This window comes from Salvelinus fontinalis, chromosome 22 (genome assembly GCF_029448725.1).
Source record: "Salvelinus fontinalis isolate EN_2023a chromosome 22, ASM2944872v1, whole genome shotgun sequence".
Taxonomy (NCBI): Eukaryota; Metazoa; Chordata; class Actinopteri; order Salmoniformes; family Salmonidae; genus Salvelinus; species Salvelinus fontinalis.
In genome coordinates this window covers 19,989,993-20,010,959 of record NC_074686.1, presented here as the reverse complement: position 1 = coordinate 20,010,959, position 20,967 = coordinate 19,989,993, and the positions used below count along the sequence as shown (strand labels likewise).

The window sequence follows — 20,967 nt, the reverse complement described above, 5'->3', positions numbered from 1 at the left end:
TACTAGTTGTCACCAGGAGTAGATGCATGATTTATATATTACATCATCTTACATCATATCAGGTAGAGCCCATCAAGGGATGTCCCCAGAGCTTTAAAGGCTTAGAAAACAATGTGTGAGTGGAAAACAAAACAGCATGATGTTGCATCTTCCATTTTATTTTTTTTCCATTTTGTTTACATGATCATCCCAACTTCAACTTCTCTTTGACATGCTGTGTATGACTCTCAAACTGACACATCTATTCAAACACAAATGGAAGCTAGCTGTTGCTTCCATTGATCAAAGTATTTAAACGGACTTAAATTGATGTTCTGTGGAACTCAGTGAAAGTAGAAAGGACCTCTGTCATCAGAGCCACCGGAAGCTCTCTGACTGTCGTCGCCGCTTCAGTCTTGTGTTTCCTGTTTACGGGCGGGAAGAGCGAAAGAAGCTAAACTATCGGTCTGTGTTCTTGCATCGTTGTGTTTCAAACATCAGTGGTACGTTCGTTTTTGTTTCTTAGCTCAGTTTCAATAATTTATGATAAAGCGAATTCCCCGCGACTCTGATATATATCTTTGCTTGACCTGTGCCCAGAGTTTAAAGGGATTTGAAGCGCGAAACTGATGGAGGAGCCCGCAGATTCCGGCGGTGGCGGGGCAGCACAGGGCCCCATGGCGCAAGTGGCGGAGATCCGCTGCCCAATAGCAGCGCGTCCTATGCGGCTGCTGGAATGGAAAGTCAAACCCGGTTCCCTCGTCAATGTGGACTCGGTGTTGGCGTTATGTGCTCCCATCCCTCCGGAGAAAGAGGCCGGGTCCCATCCGCCAGAACAGCCCAATCGGCTGTCAGAGAAGAAGCTGAAATCGGACCGAGCTGGAGTGGTGAAAGAGCTATGTTGTCAACTTGGACAAGTCATATCGCCTGGGTGAGTCTGCAAGCTAACTAACGTTAGCTATATAGACTGTTGCCTATGTCAGCAATTTTTTATAGTGTGCTGCATATACTATGTTCGTTAGCTAATGTTGTTACTTATAGACCAGATTCGTAGTAGCATAGCTAATTAGCCTAGCTAATAAATGGTAACGCTAGCTAGCTATGCTAACCCAGTGCGTGTGCTGGAGCGCCGATCTCTACAACAGCTGGATGGATCATGTACATTAACGTGTTCGTTTTGCATGGCCCGGTGCCCTGGTGTGCCGAGTTTGTTTATTTTAGACCATTCAATTGGTCCGTAAGTGAAATCTCCACCCACAAGGGGCACCGGGCCAAGCAAAACGAACTGGCCCAATATTGTAGTACTACGTACATGACATCCACATGGTATCGAAATGTCGAATTTGCAGGCTCGAGCACTTTTTTGGGGGAAGAAGAACTTCGAATACTTTGTTCCGCTTGAGCCTCAGAAAACATTTTGGTGTTATGAATTTGTTTAACAAATAGAAAATGACTCAAGTAATAGTCACCCAGTAAAATACTGCTTGATTAAAAGTTTGGTTTTAAATATACTTAAGTATCTAACGTAAAAGTATACATCATTTCAAATTCCTTATGTTAAGTTAGCAAGTGTGTGTGCAAATAGTGTAATGATAGTGTTTCACAGCTATTTACCCACCAGTGTTGTGATTGGCTGGGATATTCCTCTATTGATTTTTCCTGATGGAGCAGCATCTGTTGTCAAACTGGGAAAGCTGTTCTGACTTTGGCTGTTATCTAGTGGAATTTCTGTCATTTCTTGGTTGCTAACATTGTACACAGTTAGCTCAATTTCAGTTTGTAAAAAAAATAAGCCCTGAATAGCGTAAGGGATCGTTGTACCATCTATGATTCAAGAGGTTTTGGTCCACCAGCTTCAAGCGGCTGTAAAAACTCTACTTTTTTGTTTAGATGGTACAACGATCAAATTGACCGAAAAGTGTAGATTTTTCTCAACCAGGAAATTAGTTATTTCATTAGAAAACACAGCCGAAAAAGTCTAAACAGCTTTCCCAGTTTGGCGAATATCACAATACTTGTGGCTAAGTAATACTGTGAAACACTATCATTCCACTATTAGTGACATATTTTATGGACATTTTTGGAAATTACAAAGCAAAAAAAAAAAAAAAAAATAAACCCCTGTGTAGCACCTTTAACATTTTTTTTTAAGAGGCAGTATCAACCTGGACTATCTGAAATGGCATTTCTTAGATATGGTTTAAAATAGTCTCAGATTTGACCTAGTCTAGATTTAAAGTCTGATTTCTAGAAGGACAATTAGTTAATCTATATTTAAGATGAATTTAAATATGTCCAGGGGCAGGTTTAACGTCAGATTAATGGATGTTGGTCCCCAGGTTGACCTTGGCAATGGAGGAGAATGGATTACCTGGACTATTTCAATGACGATCAAAGAGCACTACCAAGGCCAGACAGAAGGGCCGTGACCGTTTCCGTATATACAAAGCTAATGCAGCTGACATTTGTTTGCTTGAGCCAAGACTTTCATCTAACTCTTAGGGGAAGGCACTTCCCTACAAGTACTATTCACCTTGAGGTTTTGGAATCTGGAACCTTCCATTGTGAAACAGGAGATTTGTGCGGTGTAAGTGAACTGACTGTATGCAACATAGTCCACAAAGTTTGCAATGCTATATGTGAACTGAAAGACAATTACATAAAATTCCCTGATGCTGCTGCCCAAGCCAACTACCAGGTAGAGTTCTATGAATATGGGAACTTCCCTGAAGTCATTGGCTGTATAGATGAATGTCATATTCCCATCAAGTGTCCCTCTACAGCAGATGCTGTGGAGTACAGGAATCGTAAAAACTGGTTCTCAATAAATGTACATGGTGTTTGCAGTTCTCCAACATTGTTGCACATTGAACTCATGACTCAAGGATTTTCCAAAACGCCTCATTGTATGCTCAGCTTGAAAGAGGACAACCTAGTGGAATCATACTTGACGACAGTGGGTATGCACAGATCAACTTCTTGGTCACCCCCTGTCGTCATGCAATAGGACCTGAACAACAACGGTACAACCCAGGTAATATCTGCACCAGAGGTGTTTGGAAATGACTCTTCCATACACCAGTCTCAGAAACACATTACGCTTTCAACCAAGAAGCTGCTGCATTCACAATTAACTCAAACATCATGGTTTTTAATTCACAAATGGAAATATTGGGACCCCAAACTGGTGCTGGTTTGAGAAGAACATTGGTACTGCTGCTGCTTCATGTTTCTCTCCTCCTTCATAGCCAACTCAACATGAGGGATTTGCATCTTCATATCATGCTCCTTTAAATACATTTAGTTTGCGCTCATGAAATTCCAAGGCCAGTTTCTCATGCACGCTCAGCTTCTTTATCCTCCGGCCCGGTTAGTGACAATCTGCCCTTCTGGCTGCTGCAGATGTAGCGGGCTGAACTTCATCCTGTCTTATCCCCTCCAAGCTATATTGATCATCTGCCTCAAGAAAATGATTACATTGCTGCATTAGAGAACTTAATTTATTAAAGAGTTGACTTTGTTACATTTTTATTATGGGAGTGCAAGAGATGACTGACATTACATATTCCCTGCAGTGCTGGGATGGCACATGTTGAATGAACGTGTCTTACCAAATGAGGATTGGAACAGTCCCCAATCTGTCCAAATGGTCATCATCGGGGATACCTTCAAGTGGTTGCTGACTAACGATGATCCCGGTCAACAAGTCCCCCAGCTCATCTGTCTTTAAAAAAAAATATTAACCTTTATTTAACTATGAGTCAGTTAAGAACAAATTATTATTTAAATTGACAGCCTACTGGGGAACAGTGTATTTTTCCCTTGTCAGCTCGGGGATTCGATCCAGCAACAGTTCGCTTACTGGCCCAACACTAACCACTAGGCTACCTACCTCCCCTGTCTTACCATCGGTCCGCCACCAGTCTTGAAATGCTCCCTACGTGCAACAGCATTTGTCTTGTTTAAGTAGATTTTTGTATTTCCATAGGACCGTAGGAAGACAAGATGTTATTGAAATTATATGAATAATTATGTATGATATTGTTTGTTACATTTCTGTCACACATACATTCAGGCCCCACTGTGTTGTCTCAGATTTGTAAAAGTGGGCTAACAGTAAATGCAGTATCTTACCTGAAGTTGTTGTAGTGTACTTTTTAATTTGAGTTGAATTCATTACAAATGGATATTCCAGGCATTCTTTTTCTTGTTTTCTGTTGATGTATCATGCTGTTTGTTCTCAATAATTGGGTAGTTTGACAAAAAAAAAGTCACTGAAATTAAGATTTTCTTTTACCTCGTCCATTGTTTGGTTTAGGTGACGTGCTCCAATTCCACACAATGCTTATATATTACTGTCCCATCTCTGGTTTTTGAAGCATCCTCAGGTCAGCACCATGTGCACATCATTAATCTGATTTAAATTAAACTCTGTCCGGGAAACCGCCCATAAAAATCGTTGCTTTTCTACTGAGTTACTAAGCTGACATAGGGAATTGTTTGAAGATGGTCATACCGGCCTCCCGAGTGACACAGAGGTCTAAGGCACTGCATCACTACAGACCCGGGTACGATCCCAGGCTGTGTCGCAGCCGGCTGCGACCGGGAGACCCATAAGACGGTGCAATATTGACCCAGTGTCGTTAAGGGAGGGTTTGGCCAGCCGGGATATCCTTTTCCCATTGCGCTCTAGCGACTCCTTGTGGCTGGCCGGGCTCATGCACGCTGACTTCGGTCGCCAGCTGTACATTGTTTCCTCCGACACATTGGTGTGGCTGGCTTCCGGGTTAAGTGAGCACTGCAGCTTGGCAGGGTTGTGTTTCGGGGGGACGCATGGCTCTCGACCATCGACTCTCCCGAGTCCGTACGGGAGTTTCAGCGATGGGACAAGACTAACTACCGATTTGGATATCACAAAATTTGGGAGAAAAGGGGTTAAAAAAAATGTGGTCATATCATGGATCATTTAGCTATTTGATTTTGAATTGTAGGGCTCCTGTAGGTATCCCAAGATATATTGAATTTGGCCTTTATGACTACACATATTTAACCCCTTTTTTGTGTTGGCACAAAACTACTTCCATTCATAAAAATAACGAGACCTGTGAGGGTTGTAGAGCAAAACGGAGAACACCATCATGTTGGTGAGAGTCATCTTTTCATAGTGGTATATTAGTTAGTAGGCCAAACCGTTCGGACGCTACATACGTCTCCTGGTCTGACCAACAGCGCTGTAGCTCGGCCACATTCCACGGGTGCGTCAATAAACTCTTAAGGATTTTAAGGGGGAAACCATTATGCTGCGGTCTCAAGTGCCTCTTCTCTTCCAGTGTTGTGGTTGTAAGAGTAGAAGAATGCAGCCATCCCATTGTGATGAAAGGCCTGTGTGCTGAATGTGGCCAGGACCTCACACAGTAAGTGTACACACACACACACACACACACACACACATAAACAAACAAACTTATTCCATGCTAGAATTTCAATTGGCATATTCAAAACATTTTAACAAATGGGCTTAACTCTTAGTTGTAGGTTACCTCTTATCCAATGAGGATGCGTTGCTAAGTGGATTCTCTCTTTCTCTCTCAGGATGCAGACCAATAATGGGAGGCAGCAGGCTCTCATCTCCACGGCAAATGTTTCCATGGTGCACAGTGTCCCTGAGTTGATGGTCAGCTCTGAGGTGAGGCTCGGGGGTGTCATGGCACTAGAAGATGTTTCCTCTGACGATAATGTGACCTTGTAGAAATACCTCTGTGTCGTTGGAATGCAACTTTCAATTTAATAGAGACAGTTTTGTCGTGGGCCCCCTTTTTATGAATGCCGGGTCTGTGTGATTTGTCCCCCACACAGCAAGCAGAGCAGCTGGGCAGAGAGGACCAGCAGAGACTCCACAGGAACAAGAAGCTGGTTCTGATGGTTGATTTGGACCAGACCCTGATCCACACCACCGAGCATCACTGCCAGCGCATGTCCAACAAGGTATGTGTATCTGAAATCCTTTTCTCTGGCCTATGAAAAATAGGTTTGGTGTTTCTATGTCCCAGGCTTTGCTGAGGGTCTGGTATTAAATAGTCTATAAAAAAACACTGGTGGTTATGTAACTAGAACAAAACATTGATGGTTCTGCCCATGCCTCTGCTCTTGTTCCACAGGGAATCTTCCACTTCCAGCTGGGGCGGGGGGAGCCCATGTTACACACGCGACTGCGTCCGCACTGCAAAGACTTCCTGGAGAAGATCGCCAAGCTCTACGAGCTGCATGTCTTCACCTTCGGAAGCCGCCTCTATGCACACACCATCGCAGGTAATTACACACACAAACACTAGCAGGTACTTAACATTCTCTGATAATTACGCCTACGTCGAATCACTATATAATTAGATGTACAGTAAGTAATGCAAAAAGTATCAAAAGTGCGTAAATGCCAAAAGTGTGAGAGCTTAGAGTCTAAATGCCAGATTAATTTAAACACACAATCATCTAGTAGAGGGGGACTGAGTGTGTTCAACTGAAATGTGTCTTCCGTATTTAACCAAACCCCTTTGAATCAAATCCCTGAGCTGACAAGGTAAAAGTCTGTCGTTCTGCCCCTGAGCAAGGTAGTTAACCCACCGGGCCTACATCCTCTGTAAAATCACTACGTAAATATAGATCTAGACATAATGCCTGAATGCTGTCTGCATTATAGGTGAGAATTGTTGTGTTTTTTTATGTTTGTTTACACACTCCCCGGATTGAGAAGTTAGTCACCTAACAAGACTAACAGACATCTCTCAATGTGATTGATCTCAGGATTTTAGAGGCAAATCCTGAGCTTTGAAGTCAGTGGCCACTAGAGGGGAGCATTTACCTTCAGTTTGTGTGTCAGGTTCATTCTGTACTCAGATTCTCTGAGGCTGTGTCACATATGTCACCCTATCCTCTATAAAGTAGGGAGGTGCATCTTTCCGTTTCAACACGATTTAGATATCTATCTAGATACAGGAAAGATTTGGTTTGATTAGAAGAACGAATCAGTGCGATACGATTCGATGCACTAACATTTGTTGCATAAACGCATTCGTTTTCCATTCTAAATTAAAATCTACTGCTGATGGAGCTCATGAGCTGGGCTTCTGAGCTGGATCTGTCTGAGCTCACTTCTCTTTGTGTGTGTAAATTGTGTATTTGGGTGTGTTCCAGCGGTAAGCCTAACAAAGCCGACTGCAGTGGGTAAAGTACTTATTAAGTTAAAAAAACTTGAAAGTACAAACGTTTTTTTTGGTGTCTGTACTTTACTATTTTTATTTGACAACTTTTACTTCACTACATTCCTAAAGAAAATAATGTACTTTTTACTCCATACATTTTCCCTGACACCAAAAAGTACTCGTTACATTTTGAATGGCTCGCAGGACAGGAAAATGATCCAATTTACGCACTTATCAAGAGAACATCCTTGGTCATGTCATCCCTACTACCTGATCTGCCAGATTCACTAAACACAAATGCTTCGCTTAATATAAGGAATTTAAAATGATTTATACTTAAACTTTTGATACTTAAGTATATTTAAAACTAAATACTTTTACTCAAATAGTATTTTACTGTGTGACTTGTTATTTTCTATTAGGGTATTTCATTTTTAAAATTTTTAAATCTCAAGTATGACTATTGGGTACTTTTTCCACCACTGGCCGACCTGTAGACGGAAATCAGCGGGGGAAGTCGTACACTGTAGTGTAGAGGTTTGCGTGGGACAGATGTTTTGGTGCCCGTCTACTCCCGCGATATTTTGTACGATGCCCGCCTGCCTCCGCAGGTTTTTTTGGATACATCCCACCTGCTCCCTCCAGATCTCATCCAGCTCCTGCACACAGTCCTGCAATGTCAAAATTACACATCCACCGTCTTATTCATCTAGAATTTGCAATAAATGCGTGATTTCATAAGATATTTGCATGTTTGGAATAAAGTCATTTTATTAAAACACCAGTGTTAACAAACTCATTTGAAGTAGCCTAGACAAAAAGTCACTGCAAGACAGAATAAAAAAAAATGAGGAACGAGTTCATCTCAACTCAACTGTCATCAGTAAGTGAAAGGGAAGGTTATTGATAGGCTGACTAGTTCCCAATCATATTAGCCATTATTTCATTACCTTTAGAAAATGATCACAGACTTACCAGTGAGAACTGCAAGCTGATAATTCCTTTCATAATTCCTCACAAACTGAGTCCCATCGGATAATTGTTTTTGCCGCCACTGTTTGAAGCGGGCGCGCCAGCCGGTTGTGTAACCGAGCCCCAGTTAGAGGCGAGGAGAGGGACACAAGCAGCCAGAATGACAGAGGGATTTGTGTAATAAGTGGTTTTATAACAATTCACAGCGCATTTAAAACGGTGGAACGACCGTTGGGAAATAATTGGTCTTTCGGACCGCCCGCAGCATGGACCATTCTGACCGCGCAGCACACTTCTCTGTTGGGTCCTGAGGGTAACTCTGGAGTCCTGCCATAATACAGGGCTCTACTCTAGTGTTTTTCCCAACAGCTAGGCTCAGATCAATCTCACTTCACCGTAAATTATAATGCACGTTTGAGCTTTTTATGAATCTAATTATCTGCATTTGGGTTATAGAGATGAACTTTGGCATGTCAAAGTTTGGAGACAATCTTTCGCTATCAATTAGATGTTATTCTATAATACATGTCTATGCTGAACGTTGGAAGCAAATGAATAATGAATGTAGTAATTAGTCTGTGGAGCATAGAGGTCACTGTGCATCTGTCTGTTTCTCCAGGTAGATGGGTTTGTTGTTGTTGTGCTTTAGTAGACGCCTGCCCACCTGTGTTCTCTCTTCTCTGTGGTTTAATAGCAACCAGGTAGCGAGGTGTTTGCTGTGCAGTGGGGATGTAGATGCTCCATCAAAGCCAGTCTTTGTTGCTCCTCCAGACACGTATTATTGTACAGCTTCTAAAGAGGAACTGATAAGACCCAGCCTGCATTTAGTTCTCATCTCAAACCCTTGATGTTTTAATGAGCCCACTGAGTATACAGAGACCCTCCACCCCCCCCCCCACACACACACCGATGCCAAGCAATTTCGTTTGAGATTAAATTGAAGAACTTGTGTAGCAAAACAACATGAGATTTGGCTCTAAATTGACTCAAAAGCTTTGTTGTTGGAATGCTACTCTGTGTAGCTCCAGATGGCAGGGGAGTAATGGAAATTGGCTGTTTGGCAAAACGGCACCTTCACTTTTCTGAATACATCCTGCTTTTCCACGGAGCTCTCTTAAATAGGATGTTTAATGCAGTCGAGTCTGCTCTCTGCTGCGGCCCAGCGTGCGGAACCAAACCCCCTGCCACACTAACCAAGCTCTCTCTGTCTGTCTGTCTCTCTCTTAGTTATATATATATATGTGAGTCCATTTTAAGATGCTCTTCTTGTGGTGTGTCTGTGACTCTGCAGGCTTCCTGGACCCTGAGATGAAGCTGTTTTCCCACAGGATCCTGTCCAGAGACGAATGCATCGACCCCTTCTCCAAGACAGGGAACCTGAGGTCAGATCTGGTTCTCTGTCTGGCAGAGCTGCTAGCACATACCGCTTTGAAGTTCACGCAGCACACTTTGACACACATACTAATAGCGATTTCAGCTAGGACATTTTAAGAAGACTCTTTCCAATAGGAAAAGGACGTAACAGGTATCTTTAATTTTGACACTTTGGATAAAATGCATTCACTCAAGGAAGATCTCCTGTGGAATTGGGAGAATTTGATTTCCGCTCAGCCACTACCGCTGAAGAATTCAACTGAGGGGATTCCTATAATGATTTGAAACACTAGAACTTAGTGTTGATTAAAACCCGGCAGCAGTCAAGTAATCTGAAGTCACTTTGTTGTCTCCACAGACAATACAGCACTATAAAACTGAGCCATCCAGCTCTAGCATGACTGTGCTATAGATGAGCAGGGGAATAGCCCATCGCCATAAAACATTTCTTCTAATCAGTGACTCCGGTTATAGGAAGCCTTTTAGAACACCATCCTCTAAGTCCTAATGATAGAAACTGTGGTTGTATAGTTATGATGTTCAGATAATTATTGGTAAGAGTGAGAGCCAGAATTTACTTCTAACCTGGAGGGGTAGTCCTTCACAAATGGCAGCCTATTCCCTTTAAATTACTTTTGACCAGGGCCCATAGGTTATAGGCTACCATTTGGGATGTAGCCTAGGACTGGATAACGGTAGAGCGAGGGCCTAGCATTTTGCTCTGTTACTGCCAGTTTAACTTATATCTAACTCTTTCTTTCTGTCTCTCTACACTCTCTCGTGTGCTCTCTCTTTCTCTCTCCCTAATCTCTCGCACTCTCTTTATCTCTACCCCTCAGGAATCTGTTCCCATGTGGAGACTCGATGGTATGTATTATAGATGACCGGGAGGATGTGTGGAAGTTTGCTCCCAACCTGATCACTGTGAAGAAATACATCTACTTCAAGGGGACAGGAGACATCAACGCCCCGCCCGGGTCTAAAGAGGCTCAGCAGGGAAGGAAAGGTACGGTATACAGGGTCGAAAGACAATGAGCTTAACTGAACGGTGGACTTTTGTTGTGAACTGGTCAATAAATGATAAAGCACAGTGCTCTATTAAAACAACCCTTATAAGGGCATTTAGTGCTTTGTCAGTGTTACAAACACTCAACAAAAAAACACTACAAACTTAAAAACCCTCTGGTGACCAAGTTCAGAGGGGAAGAGGAGTAAGTGGTTTGATGAGCACTTAAGGAATGTGTACTCATCCTGGTTCTCTGGCTGCAAATGGAGTTCTGGCCACAAGGTACCCCTTATCACGTCTCACTGTTTTGATTTAATTTGCATCAACCCATGCACCACTTTCCTGTGTGGCAGACTGCAGCGCCGCAGTGGGAGGGTGAAGCTTTTAAGAGAAATGTTTGTGATACGTAACTGTTATGATCCCAACAGATGGGGTGGCAGGAAGGTGAGGAAGTTTTAAGTTATGTAGTCGTGTTATGATCCTCTCAGCACAGAGGCGAGAGGGAGAAGGCATGGAGGTGACAGGGGAACATTTGGCGACCTTTCTGTGAGAATGGTGTTAAACTACCTTTTAGAACCTTGAGAATAGTCAGGAAAATGATCATACCCAAAGGCCAGAGTTGAGCAGAATCCAAATACTTTTTATCGACTTTCTGAATGAATGAATCTGATCTGTTATAAAGAAGGAATTGGAGCAACCGATCCTTAACACCTAATCATCAACACTGTATTCATACTCAAGCACCAAGCCTGGGTAGCCATAATGAGATGGGTTCATCTGAACCGTGATTACCATCTTAGTCTCAGGAGGGAGTAGGGAAGGCATTGGGTTCTTTTCTCAGAGAGCCTCTCATAGAGGAGATCTGTATAGAGATTTTTTGATTAGCAGTAGAGAAACAGGACAAGCCACAAAGGACGGAGAGTGCTTCTCTGGGCTCCCTGGAGAATAACACACACACACACACACAGGCTGTTAGATCAATTAGGGAAGTGCTGCTGATTTCCGTCACATCACATGGACTAGGGTTTAATTTTTTCCTGGTATTTTACAAATGTTCCATCCCGAGAAGAATAAATCACTTTTCTCCCGGGTAACCCGTTATTTTCCGCCAAAACAGGAAGTGTCATTCAAAAGCATTATAAAGCATATAAATACACTATATATACAAAAGTATATGGACAGCCCTTCAAATTAGCGGATTCAGCTATTTCGGCCACAATGTTGCGGACAGGTGCATAAAATTGATCACACAGCCATGGAATCTCCATAGAAAACTTTGGCAGTAGAATGGCCTTACTGAAGAGCTCAGTGACTTCAGTAAGCTCACAGAACGTGACCGCTGAAGCGCGTAGAGCGTAAAAATCATCTGTCCACAATCACGACCAAGGTCCAAACTTTCTCTGGAAGTAACGTCCGCACAATAACTGTTGGTCGGGAGCTTCATGAAATGGGTTTCCATGGCCGAGCAGCCGCACACAAGCCTAAAATCACCATGCGCAACGCCAAGTGTCAGCTGGAGTGGTGTAAAGCTCGCCGCCATTGGACTCTGGAAACGCGTTCTCTGGAGTGATGAATCACGCTTCACCATCTGGCAGTCCGACGGATGAATCTGGGTTTGGCGGATGCCAGGAGAACGATACCTGCCACAATGCATAGTGCCAACTGTAAAGTTTAGTGGTAGAGGAATAATGGTCTAGGGTTGTTTTTAATGGTTCGGTCTAGGCCCCTTAGTTCCAGTGAAGGGAAATCTTAACGCTACAGCATACAATAACAGTAAAGAAGATTCTGTGCTTCCAACTTTGTGGCAGCAGTTTGGGGATGGCCCTTTCCTGTTTCAGCAAGTCAATGCCCCTGTGCACAAAAGGAGGGCCATACAGAAATGGTTTGTTGAGATCTGTGTGGAAGAACTTGACTGGCCTGCACAGAGCCCTGACCTCAACCCCATTGAACACCTTTGGGATGAATTGAATCTGACTGCAAGCCAGGCTTTATCGCCCAACATCAGTGCCCGACCTCACTAATGCTCTTGTGGCTGAATGGAAGCAAGTCCCTGCAGCAATGTTCTAAGATCTGGTGGAAAGCCTTTCCAGAAGAGTGGAGGCTTTAGTCGAAGAAGTTCTCCTGGCACACTTCGTCGTAGTCGTCACACACCTCCATGATTTCGTCCAATGAGCTGAAATACTCCCAAGTTTTATAATGCTCTTTAGCAGCAGCAAGACCTATGCCCCGATTTGTCTTTTAAATCTTGCACCCAAAGACTTCTGATTATGTAATATTGATTATCGAAATGAACACAGGAACTCTTGATTCTGTTGATTATGGTACCTGATCCCGCCCACGTTGATGACGGCTGAACGCACCCTTAGTTACCACCTCCCGCTGGTTCTCCAGGGGAAAATGGAAGGGCGTGAACTCTTTCTCCATGCTGCCCGCTAGGAAGGCCACCTCCTGGTACATCCCTGCTGCTCCTCTGGGTGACCCAGGGGGTCCTGGCTGGAAGGCGATGGGTGGGGGGGGGCGTTTCACTGGCCGACTGGGTTGGCAGGGACCTTACCCATCCAGGAGCTTGGCTGGGCTCTATGGAAACAAAGCAGATGAAAGAAAGTTTAGACACTGTTAGAAATGACTTCCACATGTTTATTGGGACGAATTACTTCAGAATCTCAGGATGAACCAGATACAAGTCACTCTTCAGGCTCCGTTTTCCCCCTCTTTCTCATCACACCAACAAGTTTTGCATCAGCAGGAACCCCGATGCAGAGAGAGGAATTTGTTACATTGTTGTGGTATTTAATGCATCGCTGAGGCCCTAAATGAGATGCTTCTCTTTAAAGGATTGTTTATCAAGGTTCACTAAATGAAAATAAATACAGAGCAATTAGCTGTGGAATGTCGACAAAGAAAAGAACAAACTGTTTGGATATACTTGGTAAAACTTCCGATGATTAATCTTTCATGGGCCATTGACTTTGTTAAAGACAACAGAAAAAGGGCAATTAATTCTGCAGCAATAATGTCTTGTTTTAATCTTCTTATTCCAACATAGATTTTTACATCAGTACAACCACATCTTCAGCTGATGAAACAAACCCCTAAAATGTGGCACTTTCCAATGGCACCTTCCAGTCTTAAGACTGACAGAATGCAGCTCTATGGAGCGAGGGTTAAATGATTCATACAAAGCCAAATTAGATCACAGTGAACTACCATCAGCCACAAAACTTCTCCTCATGATGCAGCATCACACTAAAACTTTAATCAGTTTCGTTCAAGAGCATGTTCTGAACCTCAAAACAGGACACATTGTGACTGTTGGTTAATAAGAAGAAAACATTACAAACTCTTCCAAAAACCTTTGAGACACTGAACAAAATGATGAATGCAATTTCCAACAATTTCAAAGCTTTTACTGACTTAGTTCATATAAGGAAATCAGTCAAATTAAATAAATAAATTAGACCCTAATCTATTAATTTCACATGACTAGGAACACATATGTGGTCACTGATACCTTAATAAAAAATGTTAGGGGTGTGGATCAGAACCAGTCAGTATCTGGTGTGACCACCATTTGCCTCATGCAGCGCGACACATCTCCTTCACATAGAGTTGATCAGGCTGTTGATTGTGGCCTGTGGAATGTTGTTCCACTCTTCAATGGCTGTACAAAGTTGCTGGATATTGGCGGGAACTGGAACACGCTTTTGTATGCGTTGATCGAGAGTATCCCAAACATGCTTAATGGGTGACAAGTCTGAGTATGCAGGCCATGGAAGAACTGGGACATTTTCAGCTTCCAGGAATTGTGTACAGATCCTTGCGACATGGGGCCGTACATTATCATGCTGAAACATGAGGTGATGGTGGCGGATGAATGACATGACAATGGGCTTCAGGATCTTGTCATGGTATATCTGTGCATTCTAATTGCTGTCAATAAAATGCAATTGTGTAGAAATTTTCCATACGTAATACAGTTCACATTAAAAAAGATTAGCCTACTGGAGCTTGTTTCATTTATTTACCCAAGAAAATCCAAACAGATTTTGACAGTATGTCCAACCATGCCAGCCCAGGACCTCCACATCTGACTTATTCACCTGTGGGATCGTCTGAGACCAGCCACCCGGACAGCTGATTAAACTGAGTATTTCTGTCTAATAAAACTATTTTGTGGATAAAAATAATTGATTGGCTGGACATGGCCTCCCAGTGGGTGGGCTTGACTCCCAAGTGGGTGGGCCTGTGCCCATCCATGGTTGCACCCCTGCCCAAACATGTGAAATCCATAGATTGGCACCTAATTTATTTCAATTTAATGATTATTATATGAACTGTAAATCGTTAAAATTGCGTTTAATTTTCATTCAGTTTGTGTGTACACACACAGAGTATACTAAATATTAGGAACACCTTCCTAATATTGAGTTGCACCCCCTTTTGCCCTCAGAATAGCCTCAATTCTTCTGGGCATGGACTCTACAATGTGTCAAGCGTTCCACAGGGATGCTGGCACATGTTTATTCCAATGCGTCCCACAGTTGTCAATTGGCTGGATGTCCTTTGGTTGGTGGAGCATTCTTTATACACAGTAAACTGTTGAGTGTGAAAAACCCAGTAGCGTTGCAGTTCTTGATACAAGCTGGTGCGCCTGGCACCTATTACCGTACCCCGTTCAAAGGCACAAATCTTTTTTTCTTGCCCATTTACCGTTTATTTTTTTAATTTTATTTTGTTAATATTTTTTTTAACTGTTGGTTAAGGGCTTGTAAGTAAGCATTTCACGGTAAGGTCTACACCTGTTGTATTCGGTGCCAAATTATAATTAGATTTGAATGGCACACATACACGTGTGTGTGTGTACAGTATATGATATAGGCTACTTTACATTATGCACAACAGAAAAACATAAGCCCATAGGCGTAGCTAGCTATATGCTTTCTTGGGTAAATAAATGAAACAAGCTCCAGTAGGCTAATCTTTTTTAATGTGAACTATATTCTATTATACGTACTGGAATTATGCACATTGTTCAAACTATGATAAAGCAGGGAGAGAACATGCAGCCTACAAAGTTACAACTATAGGCTAGCGAATGTAATTTTAATTTGCAAGTATAATAGGTCCTATTTGTATAAGTAGTAGGCTGAGGCATATACCCTTTTCATAATATTTCCACTAATGTTATTAGCCTACCTCTTTCTCTCTCTCGTTGCTTCATTCCTTCCTCGCATTCAAATTAAATTAAATATGTTTCTTTGTCCTTTTGTATTTCTAATGATATCCTTGAATAATATAGAACTAGCATTGGTTGTGTCTGAATAAATAACTGTTTAACTGAGTTCTATTGGCTGCTCTGATTTAAAGCAAAGATTTAAAAACATATATATGATCTTTCCAATTAAAAAAAACAAGTTCAACCCTGTAAGCCAGATGGAGATGTGTAAATTAGGCGTGCATTCGGTCTTTATATTACTGTAGCACAAAATAAAAAGTTACCATGATGAGATGGGTCTACATGTATTGTGAACTGTGCTCTGTAATGAACTGCCTGTCCCCACCCTGAAAATTCATCATGCTGAGGCTGTAGAGAAGCCAGATTTTACATCTATTTCACGCCATGCTGTTCATATAAATAATGTATTATAATTTACTGGTTTCTGCTGCCAGACCCAGTGATGGGCATATTTATGTTTTCAAAATAGTGAGTAGATTTACTGAGAGGATAAAGTGCTTTGGAGAACATTGTCTTGAGGCGTGCACTTTAACCATAGTTCTGATGCATACAATGTTCTCAATGCTGTGGTTTAATGCCTCGGTGGCCACAGGTCAGTTTGCCTTCATTCAGTTACACCTCCTAAAACAGTGTTGGGAAAAAGTACCCAATTGTCATAAGTAAAAGTAAAGATACAGTTGAAGTCAGAAGTTTACAAACATTTAGGTTGGAGTCATTTAAACCTAGTTTTTCAACCACTCCACACATTTCTTGTTAACAAACTATAGTTTTGGTCAGTTAGGACATCTACTTTGTGCATGACACATCATTTTTCCAACAATTGTTTACAGACAGATTATTTCACTTATTCACTGTATCACAATTACAGTGGGTCAGAAGTTTACATACACTAAGTTGACTGTGCCTTTCAACAGCTTGGAAAATTCCAGATAATGGTGTCATGGCTTTAGAAGCTTCTGATAGGCTAATTGACATCATTTGAGTCAATTGGAGGTGTACCTGTGGATGTATTTTAAGACCTACCTTCCAACTCAGTGCCTCTTTGCTTGACATCATGGGAAAATCAAAGGAAATCAGCCAAGACCTCAGAAAATAAATTGTAGACCTCCACAAGTCTGGTTCATCCGTGGGAGCAATTTCCAAATGCCTGAAGGTACCATGTTCATCTTTACAAACAATTGTACGCAAGTATAAACATCATGGGACCACGCAGCCGTCATACCGCTCAGGAAGGAGACCCGTTCCGTCTCCTAGAGATGAACGTACTTTGGTGCGAAAAGTGCAAATCAATCCCAGAACAGCAAAGGACCTTGTGAAGATGCTGGAGGGAACAGGTACAAAAGTATCTATATCCACAGTAAAACGAGTCCTCTATCGACATAACCTGAAAGGTCGCTCGGGAAGGAAGAAGCCACTTCTCCAAAACCGCCATAAAAAAAGCCAGACTACGGTTTGCAACTGCACATGGGGACAACGATCGTACTTTTTGGAGAAATGTCCTCTGGTCTGATGAAACAAAAATAGAACTGTTTGGCCATAATGACCATCGTTATGTTTGGAGGAAAAAGGGGGATGCTTGCAAGCCGGAGATCAACATCCCAACCGTGAAGCCCGGGGGTGGCAGCATCATGTTGTAGGGGTGTTTTGCTGCAGGAGGGACTGGTGCACTTCACAAAATAGATAGCATCATGAGGGGGGGAAATGATGTGGATATATTGAAGCAACATCTCAAGACATCAGTCAGGAAGTTAAAGCTTGGTTGCAAATGGGTCTTCCAAATAGACAATGACCTCAAGCGTACTTCCAAAGTTGTGGCAAAATGGGTTAAGGACAACAAAGTCAAGTTTTTGGAGTGGCCATCACAAAGCCCTGACCTCAATCCAATAGAACATTTGTGGGCAGAACTGAAAAAGCGTGTGCGAGCAAGGAGGCCTACAAACCTGACAGTTACACCAGCTCTGTCAGGAGGAATGGGCCAAAATTCACCGAACTTATTGTGGGAAGCTTGTGGAAGGCTACCTGAAACGTTTGACCCAAGTTAAACAATTGAAAGGCAATGCTACCGAATACTAATTGAGTGTATATAAACTGTCTGTGCGTGTGTTTTAATATGCTAATTGTCAGCCTGTGATGTTTTACCCTAGCAGGCAGCCAGGCCAGCCAACCAGCAGAGGCCTCAGAACCAGCAGTAACGTCAGGGACAACCGGGCCTAAAACAGGGCCATCTGGAGGGTCGTCTACATCAGAGGAGCAGAGTAACGGTCTTAAGAAACAACGGGCCAAAGACCACAACAATGGAGGGAGGGGGGAGTCAACAGCACCCTCAGCCACTCAGGGAGCAGCAGCCAATGAACGGACTCAACCGGACGGTGGCGAGGCTGTGGAGGAGGAGCGGGGTCAGGGCGAGGGAGCCGAGGCCAGCGCGGCAGCACAGGTGAGCGACAGGATGAATGTGAAAGATGAGATGAAAGCGGAGGGGAATGGAGAGGGGAAGGATGGCAGCAGGACATTGGGCTCAGGGGAGGAAGCTCCCCTTCCGGGTGGGGTGAACTCATCCTCCACTCCTCTTCCTCCATCCTCCACTCCTCCAGACCTCCATGAGCCCAACAGCAACCTGGACTTTGACCTGTCCAGCGACAGTGACGCTGACTCTCTTACGGGTAAACCCCCCTCATCAGACAATGAGAGGGACGGGGTATCCAGCCAGACCAAGAAGTCCAAACAGGAAGGGGCGGAGCAGGCAGCAGTAGAGGAGCCATCAGGCGGGGCTGGAGGAAAGGAGGGGGAGAACAGCTCCGCGGTAGTAGGGGAGACCTCAGATGAGACGTCTGGGGCAGAGGTTGTCTTCCCTCCAGACCCGGAGCAGGAGAACGGGCGCTTAGAGCGGAGGGAGGCTGAGACAGAGTCCCAGAACAGTGAACAGTCAGGAGTCACCATGGGGGAGGAGTCTCTGGACCCGAGCATGGAGGAGGAGGAAGAGGAGGAGGTGGACGTGGACAAGGATGACCACCTCATCTACCTAGAAGAGGTGCTGGAGCGTATCCATGGAGAATACTACGCCCGCTACAACGGCTTCCTCAGGAAGGAACGCCCAGAGATGCCTGACATCAGGAAGATCGTCCCGGAGTTGAAGGCCCGGAGCCTGGAGGGCACCACCATTGTGTTCTCTGGACTGTACCCCACCAATTACCCCATGGAGAGAACCAGGGAGAATTACCATGCCAAGGCCCTGGGAGCAAAGATAGGAAAAGGCCTCCTGCTCCGCTCTAAAGACCCTGGCAGAACCACCCACCTCATTGCTGCTAGAGCAGGTGAGTTACTACCTACATTGCCTTTGGAAATTATTCACACCCCTTGACTTTTCCCACATTTTATTGTCTAACAGCCTGAGATTTTGTGTCATTGACCTACACACAATGTCCCATAATGTAAAAGTGTAATTCAATTTACAAATTAATCTTGAGTCAATAAGCATTCAAACCCTTTGTTGTGGCAAGCCTAAATAAGCTCAGGAGTAAAAATGACCTTATAAAGACACAGAATAGAGCTAAGCACAGGCAAAATCCTAGAGGAAAACCTGGTTCAGTCTGCTTTCCAACAGACTGGGAGACAAATTCAAGGCCAAGTTACTGACATTGAATGTTCCCGAGTGGCCTAGTTACAGTTTTGACTTAAAGCAACTTGAAAATCTATAGCAATCTAGAAATAATCAACAACCAACTTGAGAGAGCTTGAAGAACTTTCAAAATAATAATGTGCAAATATTGTACAATCCAGGTGTGCAACACTCTTAGACTTACCCAGAAAGACTCACAGCTGTAATCGCTGCCAAAGGTGATTCTAATATGTATTGACTCAGGGATGTGAATACTTACGTAAATTAGAGATTTCTATATTTCGTTTTCAATAAATTTGACATTTTATAAAAACATGTTTTTACTTTGTCATTATGGGGTATTGTGTGTAGATGGGTGAGATGTAATTCATTTTGAATTCAGGCTGTAACACAACAAAATGTACAATAAGTCAGGTGGTGTGGAAGGCACAGTATATGAGTATATAAAACATTAAGAACACCTGCTCTTTTACAGACTGACTAGGTGAATCCAGGTGAAGGCTATGATCCCTTAATGATGTTCAATCAGTGTAGAAGGGGTGGAGACAGGTTAAATAAGGATTTTTACGCCTTTCGACATGGATTGTGTATGTGTGTCTTTTGAATGGGGTATGGTAGTAGGTGCCAGGCGCACCGGTTTCTGTCAAGAACTGTAATGCTTTAGGGTTTTTCACACTCCTGTGTGTATCAAGAATGTTACTCCACCTAAATTCCTGTGGAATGCTGGCCCATGCTTTCGACACCTTGTAGAGTCCATGCCCTGATGAATTAAAGCTGTTCTGAGGCGGGGGGGTGTACGGAGTGTACCTGCATACCTACCCAAGCACCTACCTGTCCGGTAAAAGCACAGTTTTTAAATGACTAAGTTTGTATCAATCATTGTAACAAAAATCAACAGCCTGACTTGCCACTTTGTTTGTTAAGCCAAGTGGTGCGGCTGGGGAAGAGCATGTAGTTGTTTTGGAGCATAGAGCATTATCCCTATTTGTGGTCTTCTTTTTGTATCCTATGTGAATAGAGGCAGGTACAGGTATTCATTGTTTGTCCTCTGCTGAACTCTTGCCTACAAAGAAACATCAAGTTCAGTTACAGCTTAATCCGTTTGACGTAATGAGAGGAAATCAGATCAGTGACCTGAACTAATAGAGGAAAGTCTGAATTAATTTATTAAAGTCAATACTCTGCTCGTTGAGTTGCAGCCTGATCAAACTTTATTATGATTTATTTGAACAGAATTCCATCATTAATCCATGGCCTTGGATATTATTTAATTAGAATAACAAAACCTTTCTCTGAACTTTGGTTCATTGAATTTTAACCAGATTTTTAAAATTAATTTAATTAATAATAGAGTAACAACTCTGTTTGGGGAAGCGCAGAACATCTCTGAAGTGTCTTGAGTCTACAGTTATCTGTGGCCCGACAACAACACAAGTCTTCATCTCATTCTGCAGAACATCTCTGAAGTGTCTCGAGTCTACAGTTATCTGTGGCCCGACAACAACACAAGCCTTCATCTCATTCTGCAGAACATCTCTGAAGTGTCTCGAGTCTACAGTTATCTGTGGCCCGACAACAACACAAGTCT

General features: G+C 43.0%; 1 protein-coding gene across 3 annotated transcripts in view; it reads left to right on the top strand.

The window, feature by feature from the left end:
- Nucleotides 1–204: 204 nt before the first annotated feature.
- The window catches only part of LOC129820000 (RNA polymerase II subunit A C-terminal domain phosphatase-like), a 131,695-nt gene continuing 110,932 nt past the window's right edge, over nucleotides 205–20,967 (top strand). The window contains exons 1-9 of one of the 3 annotated variants that reach the window (XM_055876780.1): nucleotides 208–482; nucleotides 580–910; nucleotides 5,310–5,393; nucleotides 5,572–5,665; nucleotides 5,836–5,964; nucleotides 6,138–6,288; nucleotides 9,439–9,529; nucleotides 10,361–10,527; nucleotides 17,908–19,074. In XM_055876780.1, the coding sequence (XP_055732755.1) occupies nucleotides 609–910; nucleotides 5,310–5,393; nucleotides 5,572–5,665; nucleotides 5,836–5,964; nucleotides 6,138–6,288; nucleotides 9,439–9,529; nucleotides 10,361–10,527; nucleotides 17,908–19,074 (2,185 nt within the window). In that variant the 5' untranslated portion in view covers nucleotides 208–482; nucleotides 580–608. Of the gene's footprint in view, nucleotides 911–5,309; nucleotides 5,394–5,571; nucleotides 5,666–5,835; nucleotides 5,965–6,137; nucleotides 6,289–9,438; nucleotides 9,530–10,360; nucleotides 10,528–17,907; nucleotides 19,075–20,967 lie in introns of all 3 variants that reach the window. The other 2 variants (XM_055876782.1, XM_055876781.1) reach the window with 2 other exon arrangements.